Source organism: Narcine bancroftii, chromosome 1, assembly GCF_036971445.1.
Source record: "Narcine bancroftii isolate sNarBan1 chromosome 1, sNarBan1.hap1, whole genome shotgun sequence".
NCBI lineage: Eukaryota > Metazoa > Chordata > Chondrichthyes > Torpediniformes > Narcinidae > Narcine > Narcine bancroftii.
Window position 1 is genome coordinate 270,264,984 of NC_091469.1, and position 23,010 is coordinate 270,287,993.

A 23,010-nucleotide genomic window follows, 5' to 3' on the forward strand; every position below is an offset into this window, starting at 1 on the left:
TCTTTTAGTGCATACGGGCTACACAAACTGTAACAATAAAGGAGAGAGAGAGAGAGAGAGAGAGAGAGAGATAGAGAGAGAGAGAGAGAGAGAGAGAGAGAGAGCACAGACTGGACACTAAGTATATGTAGAGACCCAAATATTTTTGCCATTCTGGGATTCTGAGTTCAGAATTGGATTTAGGGTGACCTCACACAGTGGCAGCACAATGGTATAGGTAATAGAGGCACAATCTCACATTTCCAGCAAATGGAGTTCATTCCTGACCCTGTGTGTCTGTGCAGTTTCCACTTTCTCCTTGTGACTGCGTGGGTTTCCTTCATTGCCCCTATTTGATTTGGGATTGAATCTGAGAGTAGTTGATGGGAATGCCTATTCTGTATAAGATGGGTTTAGGGTAGGATGAGTATAAATATCGCTATTGATGGTTGGCGCAGATCAGTAGGCTAAAGGAGCTCTGCGTGCTAAGTTACAGTTTGCCCAATCATACTGCTCACGCCCTATAGGATGGTTCACATCCTAATGACATCGATAAATTTGAATTTCCCATCTATAATTGGAAAGATGAGTCAACTTGATAGCTGTTGTGGTTGTGTTATGATTATTCAACCTTTTTTATAATCATGAGCAGAAGCCATTTTTAATTGCACATTCTCAGTGCCTCCTAGACTGGCAGGTATTCTTTTCTTTTCCAGTCTGTGCTACTCATGAATCCACTTGAGTAATTAAATAACAGAGAAGGGAAACCCCCATCGTCTATGTGATCATTCAAAAACGACCTTCTATCAGTCCTGTAAATTGGCGCCTGGCACCCAAACCAGTTTCCCAATGCCAACAGTGGGCAAGCTGCAAATCAGATGAATGTAAACCCTCCACAAACCATGTTTCTCACCACATTCAAATAATGCAAGGGTCCAATAAAAGCAGTTTCCATCGTAAAAGAACATAGTGAAATCCCTTTCACATTAATCGAAGAGAGCTGTTTCGCACTATACAGTAGTTTCGAATAGAATTATACAGAGTTTGACTTTGACTCTTTTCACTTACGTCCCTTGTCTCTTCCAAAGGGCCTGTTGACCATTCCTGGGAGCTCATGACTTCCATGCCTCATGTGACCCGGGAGGGCACCCAGTCCTAGTCCCATTCCTCGAGTGTTTGTCTCTCCTTTGTACCACTGACTACTCTAAAGCAAATAATTGTTGATGAAACATTAGATATTTTCTCCAATAATCATGATGGCCAGAGTTTATTTTCATATTCAATGTACAGACAGAATGAAATTGTTGCTTGCTGCAACTACAGGGATATGGAAAACACACAAACAATAAGTATAAAATCAAATTAACACAGTGGACCATGGGAGAAAGTAATATACAATGTATAGATAAATACTGGTTTTCCCTGCTATCTGAAAGAAGTGTTCCTATAAAAAAATTTTGTTAGCCAAAATGGCATAAAGGGAAGAAGCAATTACCATTAATTTATATGGGAAATATTTTTGAGCATTCCCAGACACAAAAAACCTACCAAATCCATACCAAATAACATACATAAAACCAAATGTATTATTACTTAATGTATAAAACCTCTCTGCGTGTAAGTGGTACAAATGATGGATGCAGGCAAGTTCAATGCACGCACAATGTCTTTAGTTTGTTCACCATGATAAAAATGCTTAATTACATCCAGTTTTACACTAAGTGTAACACCCTTACAAGCTCTCTTAGGCTTTTCTGATACCTTATGACACATCTTGTTAATGGATGCGCAAAATAAATTGAGATAAAGCACAGATGCTCACAAACACAGTTCAGAGCTATGGTGGCTTGATGCTGAGTGTAGTTCCCTGGGAAGAAGCTTGGTGGCGCCACTCTCACTGCTCAGGGTGCGCGCTGCTTCTATAACGGCTCGCTGCAAAACAAACCCTGAACGCTATTTTCACTTTTCGCCTTTATTCGTAGAAATGAAAATCCTCTTCGGATTTGTCTCAGAGAGCAAAAACAGGTACTAATGTAAGTCTTTCGTTAAAGCGAAGTGGCGTAAAGCAAACTTTCGAAAAGCAGGGATATCTCTATGCATGTATGTAGTGGTGCAAAAATGTGCTGCTTCAATAGCTCAAAGGGATATTTTTGGGGTTTTGTAGGAGAGTTCTGGTTAGAGTAATATGGTGAGGTTCAAGACTCTGATAGCTGTTGGGGGAAAAAAACTTCTTCAACTTAGAGATGCTGGACATCAGATTTCTGTTTCTTCTGCCTGGGCTACACAGTTACATTGGAGGTAGTGGAATAAAATCTCACTAGATACAGGATATGTTCTGTTGTAACACAAGGGTGAAAAAAAGCACAGAACAAAGAGTGTCTACTCCTTCAAAATGGAGCACCTGTAACTTCTGTCCTGAATCAAGAGATAATACAGAGCACAGCTAAAATGGAAAATGTAGGTTGCACAAGAAAGACTAGCAAATATACTACAGCAGCCTCAACAATAAACAAAATAGTCCAAGTCTTCGGAGCATATAACCACCACAGATATGATTAAGGTGCAAACAAAGGTTTATAACTAATAAAAGGATAACAGGACCTTCCATGCATCCTAATTGTGGAGTGTTGTGCAACAATAAGTGGTGAGGGGCTGGTGCAATCCATTAACTGTGCCTTGTTCTGTCCTCCTTTTCTCAATCTGGTCTCACTTTCCCACCCCTGCTGCATGTTTTTTTCTCTCTCTGCAGTCCCGTGAACTCTCTGCCTAACTCTGACCTCAGATCTCCCTCTGATCCCGTGTTCTCTTCCATATGATTATTCTATTCCAATTCAAATTCTGACTAATTCCTTTTATGACCTGCACCATGAGAGACTAAATCAAAGAACCATATTGAGTATTGACAAGCGAAGAGTGACTTGCAATACTTAGTATTGCCTAAATGCAACAACCTCAATAAGGCAATTACCCACTCACCAATTCTACCATTACTCACTGGGAGAATACTGAAAATGGGGTGAACTGTCTCACCAGAAAAAAAAAATCAGCATTTCAGAAATTATGAAGAAAAATTATATTAACATAGTATGATTGCAGAAGCGCAAGTTGCAAATATCCTGGAATATGTTTAGCCTTTAGACATTACACTTATATAGTTTCACTCACCGAGTTGTAGGGATTATCAGCCTGGCTTGGGATATTTTCTAAATTCACAGGAACAAGCATATTAAAAGGCACGTATCCAACTTCGTCAAATTTACCCTTCAGTTTCCACCATTGTTTGTTTTCTTCAACCACCTTCAGCGAGAGAGAATGGGATTTAGACCTTTCCTAGCCCCACACACATGATAGATGAAAATACTGATAGATTTTCTGATTTCAGATTAGAAATTGGAGGTTATACTTTGCAGAACTGCCATAGCATCTAGGCTAGAAGTTAAGATGCTCAAATATCAATTAAAATATTTTAAATTTAATATCTTCCAAGCAATATTTTAAGTTCAAACTTTTGTTTCCTGGTTGTGCAGTTGGAAAGGAATTAGTGCAAGGAGACCTGCTAAGCAGAGGACAAAAGTTATTTCCAGTTCGCATTGCAAAGTAATCAATGCCGACATGTCCTTTTCCCAGCACTATCCAGCAGGTAAATCATTAAGAGTCGATGTTCATCTTGCCCACATATCGTTTACAAGTAGGAAATAAATCCTTTTTAATTGCACAATAAATATAGATTATTTTTTTAGTCTGCCAAGTGTGGGAACCCATCACCAGCTTTAACAAACATTTAAGACCATAAAACATAGGAACAGAAACAGCCCATCAAGTGAGTTGATTCATTTTCTCACTCAGCACCACTGACTGGCCTTCTCCTCATATCCTTTGATGCCCTAGCTAATCTCTGCCTTAAATACAACCAATGACCTGGCTTCCACAACCGCCTGTGCCAATAAATTCCACAGATTTACCACCTTCTGTCTTAAGAAATTTCCCTGTATCTCTGTTCTAAGTGGACGGCCTTCAATCCTGAAGTTGTGGCTTTTTGTCCTAGACTCTCCTACCATGGTAATCCCATAGTTATTACCTTGCAATGATTATTCTTTTTTGAAAAATTGTAAATACATATCTCAGGACCACACAGTAGTTGAGCAGGTTTAGCTTATATGAGAACAGGGAAGGGCTGGAATGAAATACCAGTCAAATGTACACAAAAACAAGGGTGGCCATTCCAAAGGAGGGCATGGTCATAGGTTACCATATATATATATATATATATATATATGTGTGTGTAAAACACACACAAAGTGTGTTTGCATTTGTTGTTTTTGCAAAACCATTTAAATTTTAATTATTTTTTTTAAACACTATTTCTATATATATCTCTATATACTGTATATGACCATGTCCTCCTTTGGAATGGCCATAAACATTCAGCATATTACATGATTATAGTTGTGGTGAAACCACCACCAGCCTACTGCGGGGGATGATCTCTGTACCTGCAGGAAGACTACCTAAGGGGCTGTCTCCACCTGGCTGGCTGTCAATCAGCCAACCTGAATATAAGCCTGAGCTGGCCCCTCCTGAGCCAGTCACACGGGGAGCCACCAGGGCTTGAACTGGTGTTCAGACTTTCACTGGAATAAAGCCTGTTGTACAGTCTTTTTGCATTTGTGTTTGCTTGCTGCTGCCTCAGTGCACCACAACAGTTAACTCAACAAAAGTTGGGAAGAATGTGAGGGATCATGAAGTACTTAAAAAGACCTCCTACAGGAGAGTAAACATATCATGTGTTCTAGTAGGGAGTCATTCAGAGGAGTCAAGACCAACTTTTACATTGATAGCTGAAGTCTGAAGCTGAGGTTAATAAACAGAAAAATTACTCCAGGCCATTTTCTCCTGATGGCTTTCAATTGTTAAGTAGCCATGTGGATGAGGTACCATAGCGTTTCCAATAGGACTGCATCCCTTGATTAGATGTTGGAAATAATTTAATCCTTATTTAAGTACATAGGAGCATGCCACGTGAAAGCAAAATAAAAGGCTTTCTCACTTCCAATATTTCATCCTTGAGAACGGAGAGTTCATTGGCATTCCTCGCCACAAAGTCATACACGATCTTAACATATTTCTTCACTGGGTGAATTCCTTGTGCCTCAAAATTTCTAGTGAAAAACAAACAAACAAAAATTCTGACCATCAAATGTGCCATTCAATTGGGCATGTAGTCATTATGCAACACATGGAATGACATAGTCGAATACTTGGAGATGGGTTTTTTTCTATGTACTATGGAAATCATGTGTTAGTTTTGCCTCATTCTGTCTAGCATTTCAGTACAAAAATATGCAAAAATCTAGCAGTGATATTCTTGAATTCCCTCAACTGCCTAGTAATTTCATTTTCATTCCTTCTCTGGAGTTTAAGGCAAATCTTCCAGGTTACATCGACTGCAGACAACAACATGGAGATACGGAATCAACATCCAGAAAATAAACATTACCGTGGACTGTAAAATTTTACCTTAAGAAATATCTTTGGAATCAACTGGTTATGAAAATGTTCCAAATCACTATAAGGAAAGAAACCTCCTCCCACTCTTAAATTCGAATTTACTTCCACCATACTAATCCCTAACTTCTGTGTGGTTTTCAAGAAATTTGTTGTTTAAACTCGTCTTCTTCAGAGAGTCCCTTGACACATATACAGTATGTGCTTTCTTTAACTGAATAACATTTTACACAAATCTCTTTAATGTTTGACTTGACAAATTAAAACTATCTCTGATTTATAAGTACAAATCTTTGTTACAATACTAGATCTATTGCAATTAATTAAATAAGCATTCATAACAATTAGTATGTAGCTTTATACCATCAACTAAACTATCATTTCCAATTCTGTGCAGTATTCCATACTGCCAAGTATTAACCAAAATGAGTATAAGATTTTCAGATAAATACTTAGATTCAGACAGAATATTTCCTATTGTGGATGTTCACATACGTCATTAACCTTACAATACTAATCACAGAATAATGTTCCTCAGAACCACACATCACCTGCGAACAAGATCCTTGTCCTGATAACACTACACTGTCCTTAAGATGATTTACAATACTAACATCAATGTTCAGGGCATTTTTTCCTAAAATTGCCTTATAATTTTATTGGTGAAAAAAATGAAATCTGACCACCATATATTTTGTCTAAGGTTTCTAATTTTAGGATAACTAAACTAAATACAGATGTAATATATGCGATGATCACATTTTTGATCCATGATTTTTCCATTCATCTTTTGGTAACTGAGAACTTTTTTATACATCAGTAGACCAATAGGTGCTTTGCAGCAGCTTAAGTTAGATGATGGAATCCAGTGTCAGTGCCCATTACTTAGGTGAGTAGATGGAAGAAGCAGTGATGCATCTAAAATAAACTCTAAAATCATTGTTGGGAATTGTTCCAAGATTCTTACTCACATTGAGTTAAGCTAACCTAGAGTTGGCCTGATCTATATGGCTTGCTGCTACTCAACATCATATCAACTCAAAACTATCACAGAGTCAACTTAAAACTTTTTAAATTAGCATGTTATGTAGGTTAATTGTTCATTAACTTGTCATTATACATGTATCGCAGAGCTGTGGAAAATGGATTCTTGGAGCAGGGAAGCACCAGCAAGCAAAGCACCATTGATAAATGCCGCCAAGGAATAACTTTTTCACACAGAGGGTCATATGTGTGTGTAATAAGCAGGCAGAGGTAGAGATGGGTACAATTATAAAAGTCAGGCACCTGGATATGAAGGGTTTAGAGGTAGATGGGTCAAATGCAGGCAAATAAAACTAGTTCATGAAGGCAAGTTTGCTGGCAAGGAAGGGACTTGTTTTATGCTGTCCAACTTCATGACTCCTGGAAAGAGTTAAAGAGTTAAAGTTGCTGACTTCAGCCAATGTGAGAGTAATATGTTTCCAGTGGAATTGCTTTACCATGCATACTGAACTGGTAGTATGTAGGGCTATCATCAAGAGAATGCCTGACACCCCCTATATTTCTGATCAGGAACACGTGGCTTCATTGCCTTCGAAACGGTTTATTGAACAGCATAGAGTCATAGAAAGGATGCAGCACCGACACAGACATTCATCCCACTGAATCTGCACCATTAATCAGCCACTTTTACACTAATGCCACCCCAAATCATTTTATTCTCCTGTCAGCCTTGGAAAATTAAGGTCATTTGTGGCATGGAGTTATCCCCCTTCATTTACCACAGATACAGTAAGCTACTACAACCAGTGGCATTCTGATAAAAAGAATGTTGTCAGCAATATGATCTATTTCCAGATGGCATAAATTTTCAACACAGAAATGCTGTCTGTTTTCACAATATTTTAATTTCTGAACGACGCTGTGACCTATTGTCGTGGCCAGTCTATTCTATACATAACCACTAGATGGCAGGATGGGAGCAGAGTCAGGTCTGCTTCTTGCATGCAATGGTACAGATCAAAACGGTTGCTTCCCTATGCAACAATTATGCTCATTTTCTGTTGGAAGTTTATTAAAAATTGATTATGTATTATGGTGTGCTTTCTAAAGTTCATCTTTTGGTTCCCCTGTGCTGTTACCCAGGCACTCACAACAGCTGTCAGAACTACCCAGTACATGTCTGGGCACCATTTCCCCATAATCCTGTGACCCATGATGGATCCCTGCACAGCACAGCCCACTTGTGCAGACAGTGACTCTAAAGACCTGCCTATTTCAGCAAAATTCATAGGGAACCTTGAACTGGTTACAGCCTGACTCCTGAAAAAAAGGTATGCATTCTTCAAGTAAAACGCTTCCCCCTCTTGATGGCTCTCTCTCAGGATCTCGCTCTGACCATTCCACCCTTTCAGCAGCTGATGGTGATTCTCCTTCTGACATCTGAACTCATCTTCGCTGGTTCCTTCCTTGTTTCAGATAAAACAAAAACAAAAATGCTGCAAATGCCCAGCAGCTCAGGGAGCAAACATGGAAAGAGAAATGACGTCAATGCTTCAGGCCAAAGAATCTTCATCAGAACTGAGAAAGAGAAAAAGAGACACGAGAAACTGCCGATGCCAGAATCTGAAGCAAACTGAAAGGCAAAATCTGAAAGGCAAACTGGTTTGGAGGAACTCAATGGGCCAGGCAGTGTCTTTGGAGGGAAATGGGCAGTCGCCGTTTTGGCTTGAGACCTTTCAGTTGGTTTTGAGTTGCAGAGAGGGGTGAATTGGACAAAGGAAATATCCCTGATCTGATGAGGTCAGGATTACTAGTACTAATAAGCTGCTGACTAAGCCATTTGTTTGATCAATAAATAGAGAAAGTTCAATTGAGCTTCTCTGGCCCTGCAGTAGCAAAGTGACTGGAGGAGAGATGTATTGGTTGTGAAAAGAGCTTGTGGCAATGGGGCTGATGAATGATTTGTTGATTTATGAGGCATTGCAAATTTAATGTGCCTTGCCAGCCATTGAAGAATTCGTAGCTCTTGTTCTAGTTCCCTGTCACTTCACGGTGACAAATATTCACCTGAGCTCTTCTCATTTAGAACTCTTTAGAAAATTAGATCCAAATCCTTCAGTCTAATATTGATGGAAGAGTGTAGTGGACAGTTAAATTTAACTCATAGTTTAAAACAAGTAAATTATTCATCTGCTAATAAAAGAGTGGAAAGCTGCAGGCAGAGCAGGATAATGGATCACAAAGCCTTCATCTTCAGTCCTACAGTGAAGCTCCTCTTATAGTCACAGCCAGCAGAGGGAATGAGCATTCACATTGTACCAGTTCTCCACAGCATACTAATACTAGTTACCTATCGACATGATGGCTGACACTCTGCTTAAAAGCATTCACTGCAATATTCTGGTCACCAATCTGGCCTCTCTTGAATGACGAGTTACTGTATTCAGACCCATTGGGATGAGGGGAGGAAGGTACTGCCGAATACTGAAAGACAAAAAAAAACAGAATAATGTCACAAATTAATTCCATGCTGGTCTGGATATAATACCTAGTTGTAGCCAGTATGACTTTAGAGCCAGAAAACTACATTCAGTGCAGCTTAAGAATGCGTGGTTTTAATCTTGTGACGATTGTTCAGAAATCCTGAAACTATGATCACATATCAGAACTATTTGGCACCTCAAGAGAAAGTTTTAGCTTTTAGCACGTTGATAGCCAGACAAGCGGTTTTAATGGAATGGAAAGATGAACTCCAGTGACTCATGCACAGTGGACACATGATGTACTGACATTCTAAGCTTAGAGAAAATTAGGTATAATATTAAAGATAAAAAGTTTCACTTTGAAAAGGTAGGGGACCCATTTACCGAATACTATCAGAATTGGCAGTTTTAGGTGATATGGGTGCTCTAGGGCTGATCCGTCCGTCTCCTGGAGGCTGTGACTTCATCCATCTTTGAATTTTTCTTGTATCCTTGATTAGAGGGAGGGGGTAGATTAATATTTTAGGGTTTTTTTCTTTTTGATAAATGGATTTATGGGGTTTAATTAAGTTTATCCTAGATAATATCTTTTTTAAGATATATTAAGTTATAATGCTGTTTGTTATAATATCATTTTAACAAACAATCACATTTAACAATTAGGGATGAAATGTAAAATTTGTTGCACAGGGTATTGTGGATTTACTTGAATTATATGCTTTGTATATGTTATCATATTGCTTCACTATTTTAACAACTTGTGTATGGATTATTATTAAACTCTATACAAATATTTTAAAAAGAAAGAAGTATTCTGTTTTGTTTGCTGAAGATATGGAGAAAATAGTTTTAGGGTCTGAAGGATTAGAAATGTAAAGTTGAAAAAGACAACATTGAAATAGACCAAATGCAGAGAACAAATCACGATTCAACTTAACTAGGCTGTTTGGGTTTTTGACAAAAAGTGACGTACTTTCCAATTTACCTTGCTGCTTTACAAGCTTCATTACTGCAGGACCTCAACTAGGAACATACATGAAGGCCCATGAGATTGTTACCTACTTAATGTGTCAGAAAAATAAATTGGGCTGATGCTTTCAAATATACGTGAATTACAAAGACATGGAAAGTCTTAATCACGCCAAACAAACGTTGGCTGTTTTTAACATTCCTTCAAATTGTAATTATCTTTGAAGATACTTAAATAATAAAAAGATAAAATACTGGTAACCATTTTTATATTTATTTCATTTACCTCATCTTTTTTTCTTTCTGTGTTTCTTTGTCTGACAATAATTTTGCACTGAATCAAATATTTTTAAATGAAACTTGTGGGCGATGTGAATGGGATCCTTCGGTGAAGTTATTCAGCCTATTGTTGGTTTTATTCACACAAGTAACAGGGAGAAGGATCTCTAATAACCATAAATAATTATAACTATCTGGCACAAACTCTAGGCAATTGTATCTCATTAATTAATAGTGAGAGGGTAATTTGGTGCCACCATATTAATTTTGAGTGAAATTAATGATAAATTAGAATTACACTTTGGCCATATTCACTCTGGGAAGTGTGTTTGAATCTTTCCAAAAAGGATGAATCCGAACTTACAGTTCTCCAGTCACAGTTGTAACTGTACAGATCCCAGAAGTTGAACAATAATATTTAATACATGCAAAAAGTGGATTTTTAAAAAGTACACAAATCCATTCATAACATTGAATGCAAGTAACATTGTAAAATGGCTGCATTGTGCACCAGGAACTAACCATGAAAATGATCTCACCTCCAGTGAAGGGCGCCTCATTTCTTCTTGTCTGCGCTGTGTATCTATTGTGGCCTCTGCCCCTTGATGTTCATCCAGCTCCCAGGGAACTCCACGGAAATTTTCCGGGGCTGGTTCCCAGCCATTTCTAAACTTTGGCACATATGGGGGAACATGATGGTCCCTTGGCCAATCAGCTCTGAATGCAAAAGGAATATGATCTGTTATCATAACCAGACAGCATATTTGTCTTTAAATGAACCATAGAAATAATTTAGCACCTTGTATTAATTTATCTTCATTGAAGGAAACAGTAATTAGCCCCAATAAGTTGCAATATTGACTTGTTAAGGTTTCAAAAACAACTTTCCAGAAATTATCTAGTTTTGAACATGACCAGAACATACGAGTTAAAGTGGCTACTTCAACTTTGCACCGATCACAAGAAGAGTTACGTTGGGAAAAGTATGGGCCAACTTATCTTTAGACATATGTGCCTGATGTACTACGTTGAACAAGGAATGACAAGCACAAATTGATGAAGTATTTACTGGTTGAAAAATATGATCCCATTGATCATCCGGAAGTAATTCTTCGAATTCCAATTCCCAAGCACTTTTAATTTTATCATTGGATATTGGTTGCAAGTTAAGTATTGGATTGAGCTTACAATACTAATCACAGAATAATGTTCCTCAGAACCACACATCACCTGCAAACAAGATCCTTGTCCTGATAACACTACACTGCTCAAGCTCAAGTTAGGAATTGGATACACCTGAAAAAGGGTGTCTATCATGTAAGATGGGTAAGCAGAAGGATAGTTTGGAAGTGAAGTGCACAGAAAGTCCCTAATTTGCAAACACCTAAAAAATTGTGCCTTGCTCAAATCATATTTGTCTGGTAAATGATTGAAAGACATTAAGCCATCTCCTGCAAATAGGTCTGAAAAAGGTTATTACTCCTTTAGTTTTCCATATTGAAAGCACCTGATCAATCAATGATCCTTTAAAAAAAAAGATTTTAAGATGTATTTTATTACAATTATTAAACCCCAAAAATCTACAAAACTGGAACCAAATCTTTATTGTATGCTTAAAACTGGGTTAAGATCTCGTCTCTTAATTTTGGATAACGCAAAGGGTAGAGGAATTCCCAGGAATGAGGCCAATGAGTGCCACCTAACTGAATTCCTCTCCAAATCTACCCAAAAGGACATTCATATAGGTCTAAATAATAAATCCAAAAGGATTGTAGGATTAGAATTACAACCAAATCTATCAACATCTATTTTTGGAATCAAACCAGTGGAAACTGGGCATGGGCCTGTCTCCACACAGTGAATAATTTCCTTTTCAACATTATTGGCTGGAAAAGCCATATTACTTAAATGGAAGAATCCTAACCCACCTATTCGACTTCAATGACTCTCTGCTGTCATGTCACGTTGAAGTTTGGAGAAAATTAAGAGTCAGACATTCGATACATCTTTTAAATTTGAAGAAGTTTGGCGACTGTTTATTAAATATTTCCACATAGTTCAAGAATCATAATTTTGCAGTGGATTCTCTCCTAGTTCCTTATGGTAAATTTGGCTTTAACCAGGAAACCCTTTGTTTTCCTACTTTACTCTCAGAACGGACTGGCCAGTCCCTTTTTCTTTTCTTTTTTTTAAAGATTAGTTCAAGGGGATGTTGTAATAACATTTTTTCTCTCTTTTTTATTTTGGTTTTACAAGAGGAGAAGAAATTATGGTTAATATATATTTGTTAACTACTAATATGTTCTTTTTACTTATACACTTGTAAATACACAAATGTAATGTAACTCTCCTCTTGTATAGATGTTTGATATAATTGATATAAAATGAAAGTTACAATATTGACAAGAAACATTGATCAAAGCTCTCTGTGTTATCCTCTCATTAGGTCATAATAATCCAAATGCAGTTATGGTAACAACAACCCTGGGGCTTGTGTAGACCCATGAAAATGGGGACTCAGCACTCTATGGGATTCCAGTGCCCGGCCACACTGCCCGATGGTCCCAAGCTTGTAGAATGGTTTTTACACCGAAGACCCACAGAGGCGCATGCTCAAGTTTATTAGCATCTGACGGTACATCAACAACCCGACAAAATGGGGGTTAGTGTAACGGTTAGCACAATGCTGTTACAGTGCCAGCGAGCACTCTGTAAGGAGTTGGTATGTTCACCCTGTGTCTGCATGGGTTTCCCCCAGGGGCTCCGGTTTCCTCCCAATTGAGTGTAAATTGGGCAGCATGGGCTTGTGGGCTGAAATTTCCTGTTACCGTGCTGTATGACTGGATCACACATACAGACAATACACAATACATAATAATCACACATATACATAAAGGTATAATTTAAACAAATTTATAAATATTTTCGGATGAGTTACTTGGTTATAGTGTATTGTTCATCAATCTCAGTCTGTGGGAAGTAGCTATTTCCCAGCTTGACAGTCCTGATTTGATGCTCCTATACTTCCTTCTTGATGGCAGTGGGTCAAAGATTCTGTGTGCTGGATGAAAAAGGTCTTGCACAATTCTTTGAGCTCAACTTATGCTATGGAGTGCAGTGCGCGCAGTACTGGCCCCACCCTTTACACCCATGGTTCGTGTGCCGTGGCCAAGCAAGCTGGGACGTGGCAGCGAGGTCCTTGGGTCGTAGGTTTTATATCGGAGTGGCCTTCTCCTATGCAGGTTTCTTACCCGGGCTGGAGGGGCCTGCCTCCCACAAAAACTGCACTCCACCTAAAAGCTCCTTTGCGCAGGCCCGAGGACAGGTCCACGTCCTCCCCCTCAACGTCCTCCCCCTCCACGTCCTCCCCCTCAAAAGATGCTCACAAACTCAAGCTAGCATGCTGGAACATCAGAACCATGCTAGACAAGACTGACAGCCATCGACCTGAACGTCGGTCTGCCCTCATTGCACATGAACTCCTCAGACTTGACATCGACATAGCCGCTCTCAGTGAAGTCCGCCTGGCAGATGTAGGCAGCCTCCAAGAACGCGGCGCGGGCTACACACTCTACTGGTCTGGCAAGCCTTCGGATGAACGACGCCTATCTGGTGTAGGCTTCATGGTCAAGAGCTTCATTGCCTCCAAACTCGAAAACCTTCCGACAGGCCTCTCGGACCGAATCATGTCCATGCGACTCCCACTTCAAAACAAGCGTCACATCACCCTCATCAGTGTCTATGCTCCAACCCTCCAGGCGGAACCAGCAGAAAAGAACAAGTTCTACACCGACCTGCGCAACCTCATCCAACGTACCCCTGCAGCCGACAAGGTTGTCATCCTGGGCGACTTCAACGCTCGTGTCGGCAAAGACTCAGAAACCTGGCCAGGAATCCTGGGCAAGCATGGCGTCGGCAAGTGCAACGACAATGGGCGCCTCCTGTTGGAGCTCTGCGCAGAACAGCGGCTTGTCATTACAAACACCCTTTTTCAGCAGAGGGACAGCCTTAAGACCACCTGGATGCATCCCCGATCCAAACACTGGCACCTCCTGGACTACATCCTGGTGCGAGAAAGTGACAAACAAGATGTGCTCCACACCAGGGTCATGCCTAGCGCGGAATGCCACACTGACCACCGGCTGGTTCGCTGCAAGCTCAACCTTCACTTCAAGCCAAAGCCCAGGAACAATAAAGCCCCCAGAAAGTGGTTCAATGTTGGAAAACTGCAGTCAGACGAAGCGAGAGGAAACTTCCAGGCAAACCTCAAAGCAAAGCTCGACGTTGCAACCCGCCTCACGGACCCGTCCCCTGAAACCCTCTGGGATCAGTTGAAGACTACCATACTGCAATCCACTGAAGAGGTACTGGGCTTCTCCTCCAGGAAAAACAAGGACTGGTTTGACGAAAACAGCCAGGAAATCCAGGAGCTGCTGGCAAAGAAGCGAGCTGCCCACCAGGCTCACCTTACAAAGCCGTCCTGTCCAGAGAAGAAACAAGCCTTCCGTCGCGCATGCAGCCATCTTCAGCGCAAACTCCGGGAGATCCAAAATGAGTGGTGGACTAGCCTCGCCAAACGAACACAGCTCAGCGCGGACTTTGGCGACTTCAGGGGTTTCTACGAGGCTCTAAAGGCTGTGTACGGCCCCTCACCCCAAGTCCAAAGCCCGCTGCGCAGCTCAGACGGCAAAGTCCTCCTCAGCGACAAGATCTCCATCCTCAACCGATGGTCAGAACACTTCCAATCTCTTTTCAGTACCAACCGCTCAGTCCAAGATTTCGCCCTGCTCCAGCTCCCTCAACAGCCCCTAAGGCTAGAGCTGGATGAGGTTCCCACCCTGGATGAGACATATAAGGCAATCGAACAACTGAAAAGTGGCAAAGCAGCAGGTATGGATGGAATCCCCCCAGAAGTCTGGAAGGCTGGCGGCAAAACTCTGCATTCCAAACTGCATGAGTTTTTCAAGCTTTGTTGTGACCAAGGTAAACTGCCTCAGGATCTTCGTGATGCCACCATCATCACCCTGTACAAAAACAAAGGCGAGAAATCAGACTGCTCAAACTACAGGGGAATCACGTTGCTCTCCATTGCAGGCAAAATCTTCGCTAGGATTCTACTAAATAGAATAATACCTAGTGTCGCTGAGAATATTCTCCCAGAATCACAGTGCGGCTTTCGCGCAAACAGAGGAACCACTGACATGGTCTTTGCCCTCAGACAGCTCCAAGAAAAGTGCAGAGAACAAAACAAAGGACTCTACATCACCTTTGTTGACCTCACCAAAGCCTTCGACACCGTGAGCAGGAAAGGGCTTTGGCAAATACTAGAGCGCATCGGATGTCCCCCAAAGTTCCTCAACATGATTATCCAACTGCACGAAAACCAACAAGGTCGGGTCAGATACAGCAATGAGCTCTCTGAACCCTTCTCCATTAACAATGGCGTGAAGCAAGGCTGTGTTCTTGCACCAACCCTCTTTTCAATCTTCTTCAGCATGATGCTGAACCAAGCCATGAAAGACCCCAACAATGAAGACGCTGTTTACATCCGGTACCGCACGGATGGCAGTCTCTTCAATCTGAGGCGCCTGCAAGCTCACACCAAGACACAAGAGAAACTTGTCCGTGAACTACTCTTTGCAGATGATGCCGCTTTAGTTGCCCATTCAGAGCCAGCTCTTCAGCGCTTGACGTCCTGCTTTGCGGAAACTGCCAAAATGTTTGGCCTGGAAGTCAGCCTGAAGAAAACTGAGGTCCTCCATCAGCCAGCTCCCCACCATGACTACCAGCCCCCCCACATCTCCATCGGGCACACAAAACTCAAAACGGTCAACCAGTTTACCTATCTCGGCTGCACCATTTCATCAGATGCAAGGATCGACAATGAGATAGACAACAGACTCGCCAAGGCAAATAGCGCCTTTGGAAGACTACACAAAAGAGTCTGGAAAAACAACCAACTGAAAAACCTCACAAAGATAAGCGTATACAGAGCCGTTGTCATACCCACACTCCTGTTCGGCTCCGAATCATGGGTCCTCTACCGGCACCACCTACGGCTCCTAGAACGCTTCCACCAGCGTTGTCTCCGCTCCATCCTCAACATCCATTGGAGCGCTCACACCCCTAACGTCGAGGTACTCGAGATGGCAGAGGTCGACAGCATCGAGTCCACGCTGCTGAAGATCCAGCTGCGCTGGATGGGTCACGTCTCCAGAATGGAGGACCATCGCCTTCCCAAGATCGTATTATATGGCGAGCTCTCCACTGGCCACCGTGACAGAGGTGCACCAAAGAAAAGGTACAAGGACTGCCTAAAGAAATCTCTTGGTGCCTGCCACATTGACCACCGCCAGTGGGCTGATAACGCCTCAAACCGTGCATCTTGGCGCCTCACAGTTTGGCGGGCAGCAGCCTCCTTTGAAGAAGACCGCAGAGCCCACCTCACTGACAAAAGGCAAAGGAGGAAATACCCAACACCCAACCCCAACCAACCAATTTTCCCTTGCAACCGCTGCAATCGTGTCTGCCTGTCCCGCATCGGACTGGTCAGCCACAAACGAGCCTGCAGCTGACGTGGACTTTTTACCCCCTCCATAAATCTTCGTCCGCGAAGCCAAGCCAAGAAGAAGAAAGAAGAAGAAGACTTATGCTATGTTCCCAGTAGATATCGTCAATAGACAGGGCTCTTCTTGGCTGCTCTGATAATCCTTTGTATTGACTTTCAGTCTGATACTTTGCAGCTACTGTACCACATAACAATGTAGCAAGATAATTGTGCTTCTGTAATAGGGAGTCAAGATGGGGGCCAGCAGTCTTCCCTCCTCAACCTCCTTAGGTAGTGTACGTGCAGCTGTGCCTTCCTGACTGATGAGGATATGTTGTGGGTCTTTATATTCACACTGAGGAACTTGGTGCTCTCCACTCTCTCTGCACGATGGAACCATTTCGATGTGCATTGGAGAATGCCGACCTTCATCCTCTCGAAGTCCACAATCATCTCCTTTGCCTTGACGAGGTTGAGGCTCGGGTTGTTGTTGTTGCACCGTTTTACATGCCTTTCAATCTCCTCTCCACAAGCCAACTCTCTATTGTTGCCAATGAGTCCGTCTACTGTTGCATCATCCACAAACTTGGTGATTCTGTTAGAATTGAATCTGGCGATGCAGTTGTGAGTCAGCATCATGACTGTAGCAGACTGAATATACAGCCCTGAGATGAACCAGTGCTCAGGGTGATGGGACTTGAGATTTTGCTGCCAACCTAGACTGACTGGTTTCTTTCTGTTAGTAAGTCCAGAATCCAGTTGTAGAGAGCGGCGTAGAGTCCCAACAAGGACAGTTTATCCTTTAGCCTTTGAGGTATGATTGTGTTGAACACCAAACCGAAGTCAATGAATAACAGGTACCAGGACTAGGATTAATGAGGGTATCTATGGTGAGCAGGGCTCCCGGAGGGCCTCAGGACTGACAGCTTCCTCATCGCCGAGGAAGGTGACTTGGATGTCTCGAGCTTGCGTTCACTGTGGCATTATGTGGCTACAGAGGTTTCAGGATTGCAGGAGGCAGTGGCATTGCAAGAGATGGCAGAATCCACAGACATGGTCATGCCTCTGAAGGGACTCACTTTTGCTTCTCATACTTGCCTTAAGGAGTGCTGGGTGAGTGCACCCCTTTGAGTGGCTTTACAGGGTAAAAAAAGGGAAAAGATGTCTGTGTATTTTGTGTACAAGATAATGAATGGTACCTGGAATCCTGAAAATCAGACTTGGATTTATTTACTGCCTCTCACACTGTAGAATATGTCAGAGTGCTTTGCTGCCAAAAAAAAATAGTTTTGAAGTATCAACAGCAGTATTTTGTTAGCAAAAGGTGGCTGCCAATTTAAATCCAAAGCACCAACAAGATTTCTGGTGTGGAACTTGTACCTTCAGCATGATTTCACATAGCTGAGGTCTCTTTATCTGTGCAAGTTTGTGTTGGCTCCTTCCACAGATAGCGTTGGTTGTGTTTAGGCAATTGAACTAATTAAGATGCTGTTGGGGGGAGGAATCTCAGATATGTGAGGTTGCTGCTCTACTCTCTGGGACATTGTGTTCCCCATTCTTCCTGTCTCCTTCCCACCTTCATTTCAGTCCGAGTCAGACGTACTCTCTAATTGTCTGCAATGTTATGTGTTGGATATTTTACTTTTCACTTTCTCTCATTATGATTTTCAGAATTTGCTCCTTCTATCTGTCCTCTCTCTATTTAATGCACAGAGGATGCTGGGTAAATGGAATGATCGGCCAGAAGAAGCCACAGAGAAGACGGACACAATTGTGACATTTAAAAGACATTTGGTCAGAATAGATTTGGAGGGATTGGACCAAATGCAGACAAATTAGACAAATGCAGACAAATTAGACTAGGTCAGATGGGTAACTAGGCTGGCATAGACGAGTTGGGCTGAAGGGTCTGCTTTCATGCTGTATAGCTGCATGACTCTGACTGTGACTTCACATGCTTTATCTCTGGACATTTTATTCTTCTTATATAAATAAATAGATTTAAAAAATGGAAGTTTAAAATTGGCACCCCTTTTATAGCAGTCAGATCACCAATCCGCAAAACACACAATCTCAAGCAAACAGAAGATTCACTTGATCGGCATCTACCAATCCCCTTTGGTGCCAGATACTGTACTGAACTACAAACAGAGCAAATGTAATGTAGCAGTTCACAGAAGTTCTGGGTGAAACACTGATCTCAACAGGTGAGAAATGTTTCCTCCAGCCATGGATGAATTATACATTTTGCCTCAAAAGAAATCCCTCTGGATGGTTGAACCTGAGGTCAAAGTGCTGCATTACATGCACTGGTCTGCAGAGGGTGCCACCGCATTAGTTTATTTTAGGAACATGCAAGTGTCAAGAAGAAACACATAAGTCAGAAATCTAAAATCGTACAGCAAATATTGAATATATTAAATACATCCATCTTGCTGTGATGGACTGCCACGTCTGAATCACAGAGTGGTATTGGAGAAGTCATTTTTTTCCTTTCCCAATTTTAATGAGGCTGGCGCTCCTGTTAATACAGAACTTAACACTTCAGCGTGAGGTATACAGCTGTAACCATGCCCTTGGGTTTGCTTACAGGAAAGCATTAAAAAATAGTCAGTCACAGGTCCTCTGATTTACTAGCTGATGAAAAGCAAAGCACTACAAATCCTCTACCGGCATCACCTACGGCTCCTAGAACGCTTCCACCAGCGTTGTCTCCGCTCCATCCTCAACATTCATTGGAGCGCCTTCATCCCTAACATCGAAATACTCGAGATGGCAGAGGCCGACAGCATCGAATCCACGCTGTTGAAGATCCAACTGCGCTGGGTAGGTCACGTCTCCAGAATGGAGGACCATCGCCTTCCCAAGATCGTGTTATATGGCGAGCTCTCCACTGGCCATCGTGTCAGAGGTGCACCAAAGAAGAGGTACAAGGACTGCCTAAAGAATCTCTTGGTGCCTGCCACATTGACCACCGCCAGTGGGCTGATATCGCCTCAAACCGTGCATCTTGGCGCCTCACAGTTTGGCGGGCAGCAACCTCCTTTGAAGAAGACCGCAGAACCCACCTCACTGACAAAAGACAAAGGAGGAAAAACCCAACACCCAACCCCAACCAACCAATTTTCCCCTGCAACTGCTGCAACCGTGTCTGCCTGTCCCGCATCGGACTTGTCAGCCACAAACGAGCCTGCAGCTGACGTGGACATTTATCCCTCCATAAATCTTTGTCCGCGAAGCCAAGCCAAAGAGAAACAAAATCATTTATTTATTCTGGTTGGAAAGATGCAACCTTGAGAAAGGTTTCAAAAACATTGAATTATCCCCATTTTCTCTGAAAGTATAATTCTTACTGAACGCTCAACTGTGATGTACTTTTGAAATAAAAGTTTGTCTTTTAAAGAAAATAATTCATAAGAGCAGCTCAAGTGACTGAAAATCAAACATTGCAGATGCTGGAGATGGAAGATAAAAAATAAGAAATGTTGGTCACTGTGAAGAGAGGAATATTGTCTCAAATCATAGACCCTTTTTAAGAGGGGGATAAAGGTGAAGCATCTTCCACCCGAATAATTGACTCTGTTTCTCTTTCCACAGGCACTGCTTGACCTGCAGTGATTTCAGCATCTTCTGTTTTTATATTTGGTAAAATGACTGGCCTGCTTTGTATCAAAACCACTTGGGTGTTATGCCTGAGTAGGTTATTGTCAGCCTGGACACAGCAGAGATGCACTGTGAATTGGTTCAAGGTAGAGTGGTGAGGTGAGGAAAGTGAAGAAGCCTCTGATCAAGTGGAAAACTGCAATTTTCATTTTCTATGTTTGATGGGAGTTTTATTTCAAATGGAAGAAATCTCAGCCTCCATCAGACAGAGGAGTGACCTGATGAGACACTGAATACCATACCTCATCAGATCATTGTTAAATTAACCTTATTATAGTCATGAATTTGAAAGGTTCAATTTGTAGCACAGAGGGTGAAGAGAAAGGGAAGGGGATTCCCAGTGGCAACTGGACCAGAAGCTGACCAGGACCAAAGCAAGGATGGTGTTGATTGGTCTGGAGTCACCAAGCAACCTCATGTTTGTAAGGGCTGACAAAATGGTCACTTGGACCCCAGACATCTGACCAAAATTTGTCCAGGTTCTCCAAAAGCGACCTGCTCCACTCACCACCAATCCCCCTCAACTTTCAATTCATAAGGCCTTCCAAAATACTTGAAAGGGCCAGAAGGCAGAAGATTCCATTGCTGGGTAAAACTAGGTTGCACTAGTCAAAAAATACTTCCAACTCCTTCCCCCAGAAACTCTGTGGTAAAACTTAGCCATCTGAATAGTGAAACCTTCCCTAAAACCCCAGTAATAACTAGCATATGCTTTGTGTGAAAGGCTTGAAGGAGATGGAATTTTTCAAGTGCATTCAGGAGACATCACTGAGCCACAACAAGGAATCCCATTTGAGAAGCTCACAGACTAGATTCATTCTTTGGGAATGTAGCTAGGCAAGTTGAGGGAGTGTCAGGAGGAGAATACTTAGGAAATGGTGACAATAAATTCTGTAAGTTTGTTATGGAAAATGTGCACAAATAGACTGTGTAATGGTATGGATTGTATGTACTAAATGGCCGGTAAAGGCTCGGGCTGGCCTGCCCCCTGATGACACACTCACCTGGACTTCTTCCCTGGGACCCAGGCCATAAAGGTCAGGCCATCTCTTCCTTCCCTACACTTTCCTAGCTTGAATCTAGGCTCAAGTCTTCTGTACAATAAAGCCCATCGTTCCCCTCAGTCTTTGTCCTTTGTGATTATTGGGGCAACTGGTAGTGCCCAACAATTTACAGAAATTTTTAATGTCTCCAGTAATGGAGAAGTTGCTGCATCCCGATCGGCTAGAGGAAGTCCCGGGTGCATCAGAACTCTTCGAGCAGTGGGTCAATTGCTTCAACAACTTCCTGGAGTCGTTGACTTGGATGAGATGAGGCTGAAAGTCCTACAGGCAAGAGACAGCCAGAGGGCTTTTCAGGCCGTCAGGAGCTACACCAAGGTGATGGCTGAGCTATGGGTGCTATACAAGCCCAAGATCAACGAGGCCTACTCGCGTTACCTCCTGGCGTCCAGAAAACGGCAGCCTGGTGAGTCGGTGTTAGGGTTTGTCCGAGCCCTGATCACACTGGGAAAAGACTGTTTGGGGAACCCCACGGTCCCTGTGCCGGGGGCCCAGTGTGTGGAAGACTTGGTCCGGGATGCTTGCGTGTCAGGGTTCAGGTCGGATTATATCCTCAAAGAGGATCAACTTCCATTGAAATGGGTGATCCAACTAGCCAGGACCATAGACTCGGCCCAGAACCATGCGGAGTGGATTGCGGGCAGAAGCAGGCCTACCCAGTACGAGGGCCGCAATCCAGGGAGTCAGCGTCGGGGATGGCCGACCCGACTGCGGCAGCAGTAGCACTGGGATCGTCGAGGTGCAACTTCTGTGGGCAGGCAAGACATCTGCAATGTCTCTGCCCCACAAAAGGAGCTACCTGCTCGGGCTGCGGGCAAAAGACATGTCTGCAGGACAAGAGCCCCATCTCAGAGTAATGCGGCATGTATGGCTGATGAGCTTCCGGTACCGCCCATGTGCACGGTAAGGCGAGCACCATTTTACCTGCTCCCACCTCTACGCAGCGGCAACTCTCACCAGTGATGTCACTTCTGCCTTCCTTACCGGCGTTGGCAGGGTGATCAACATGGAGGCCGCCATCTTGGGATCGGGCCTCCCCACCGACGACGAAGACGACGCACCCCTCCTGGCATCGATCACTTTGGATCAAGCCAGCCCTCACCCGATCACGAACTCCATGATGCAGATTGAGGTGAATGGGCACAAGTCAAACTGCCTCTTTGATAGTGGCAGTACCAAAAGTTTTATCCACCCCAAGGTGGCCCATAGACTCTTGATATCATTTGGCCGATGACCGGCTCCGTGTCGATGGCAGCGAAAGACCAGTGGACTTGTATTCGGGGGTACTGTGTGGCATCTCTGACAATGGTGGGGGGGAGGGGGGTGGGTGGAATGTTATAATCATTTTTTGTTATTGGTCATGCCTTAGTTCTGTGCGCCGATCCTCCTGGGCCTCGACTTCCAGAGTCAGTTCAGGAGCGTGACGTTGGCATTCGGGGGCCCCCAACCACCGCTCACCATTTACAACCCACAGCTTATGGACCCCTTCCCCAATTGAGCACCCAGCCTCCAGCATCGACCTGCAGCCATAGCACCCTGC

The 23,010-nt window shown here is 42.7% G+C and overlaps 2 protein-coding genes across 13 annotated transcripts in view; one reads left to right on the forward strand and one right to left on the reverse strand.

Moving 5' to 3' along the window:
- The window catches only part of saxo4 (stabilizer of axonemal microtubules 4), a 331,023-nt gene that overhangs the window by 7,847 nt on the left and 300,166 nt on the right, over nt 1–23,010 (forward strand). For 2 of the 4 annotated variants that reach the window (XM_069898913.1, XM_069898932.1), the window contains exon 1: nt 12,646–12,834. The exons of 1 other annotated variant lie outside the window; for it this stretch is intronic. The gene's annotated coding sequence lies outside the window, so the exon portion shown is untranslated. Of the gene's footprint in view, nt 1–12,645; nt 12,862–23,010 lie in introns of those variants that run through there. One more of the 4 variants, XM_069898922.1, reaches the window with a different exon arrangement.
- The window catches only part of eps8l2 (EPS8 signaling adaptor L2), a 165,796-nt gene that overhangs the window by 6,460 nt on the left and 136,326 nt on the right, over nt 1–23,010 (reverse strand). For all 9 annotated transcript variants that reach the window (XM_069898858.1, XM_069898852.1, XM_069898844.1 and 6 more), the window contains 5 exons: nt 10,739–10,916; nt 8,819–8,952; nt 5,027–5,138; nt 3,145–3,276; nt 1,048–1,183 (listed from right to left, as the gene is read on the reverse strand). In XM_069898858.1, the coding sequence (XP_069754959.1) occupies nt 1,048–1,183; nt 3,145–3,276; nt 5,027–5,138; nt 8,819–8,952; nt 10,739–10,916 (692 nt within the window). The remainder of the gene's footprint in view (nt 1–1,047; nt 1,184–3,144; nt 3,277–5,026; nt 5,139–8,818; nt 8,953–10,738; nt 10,917–23,010) is intronic.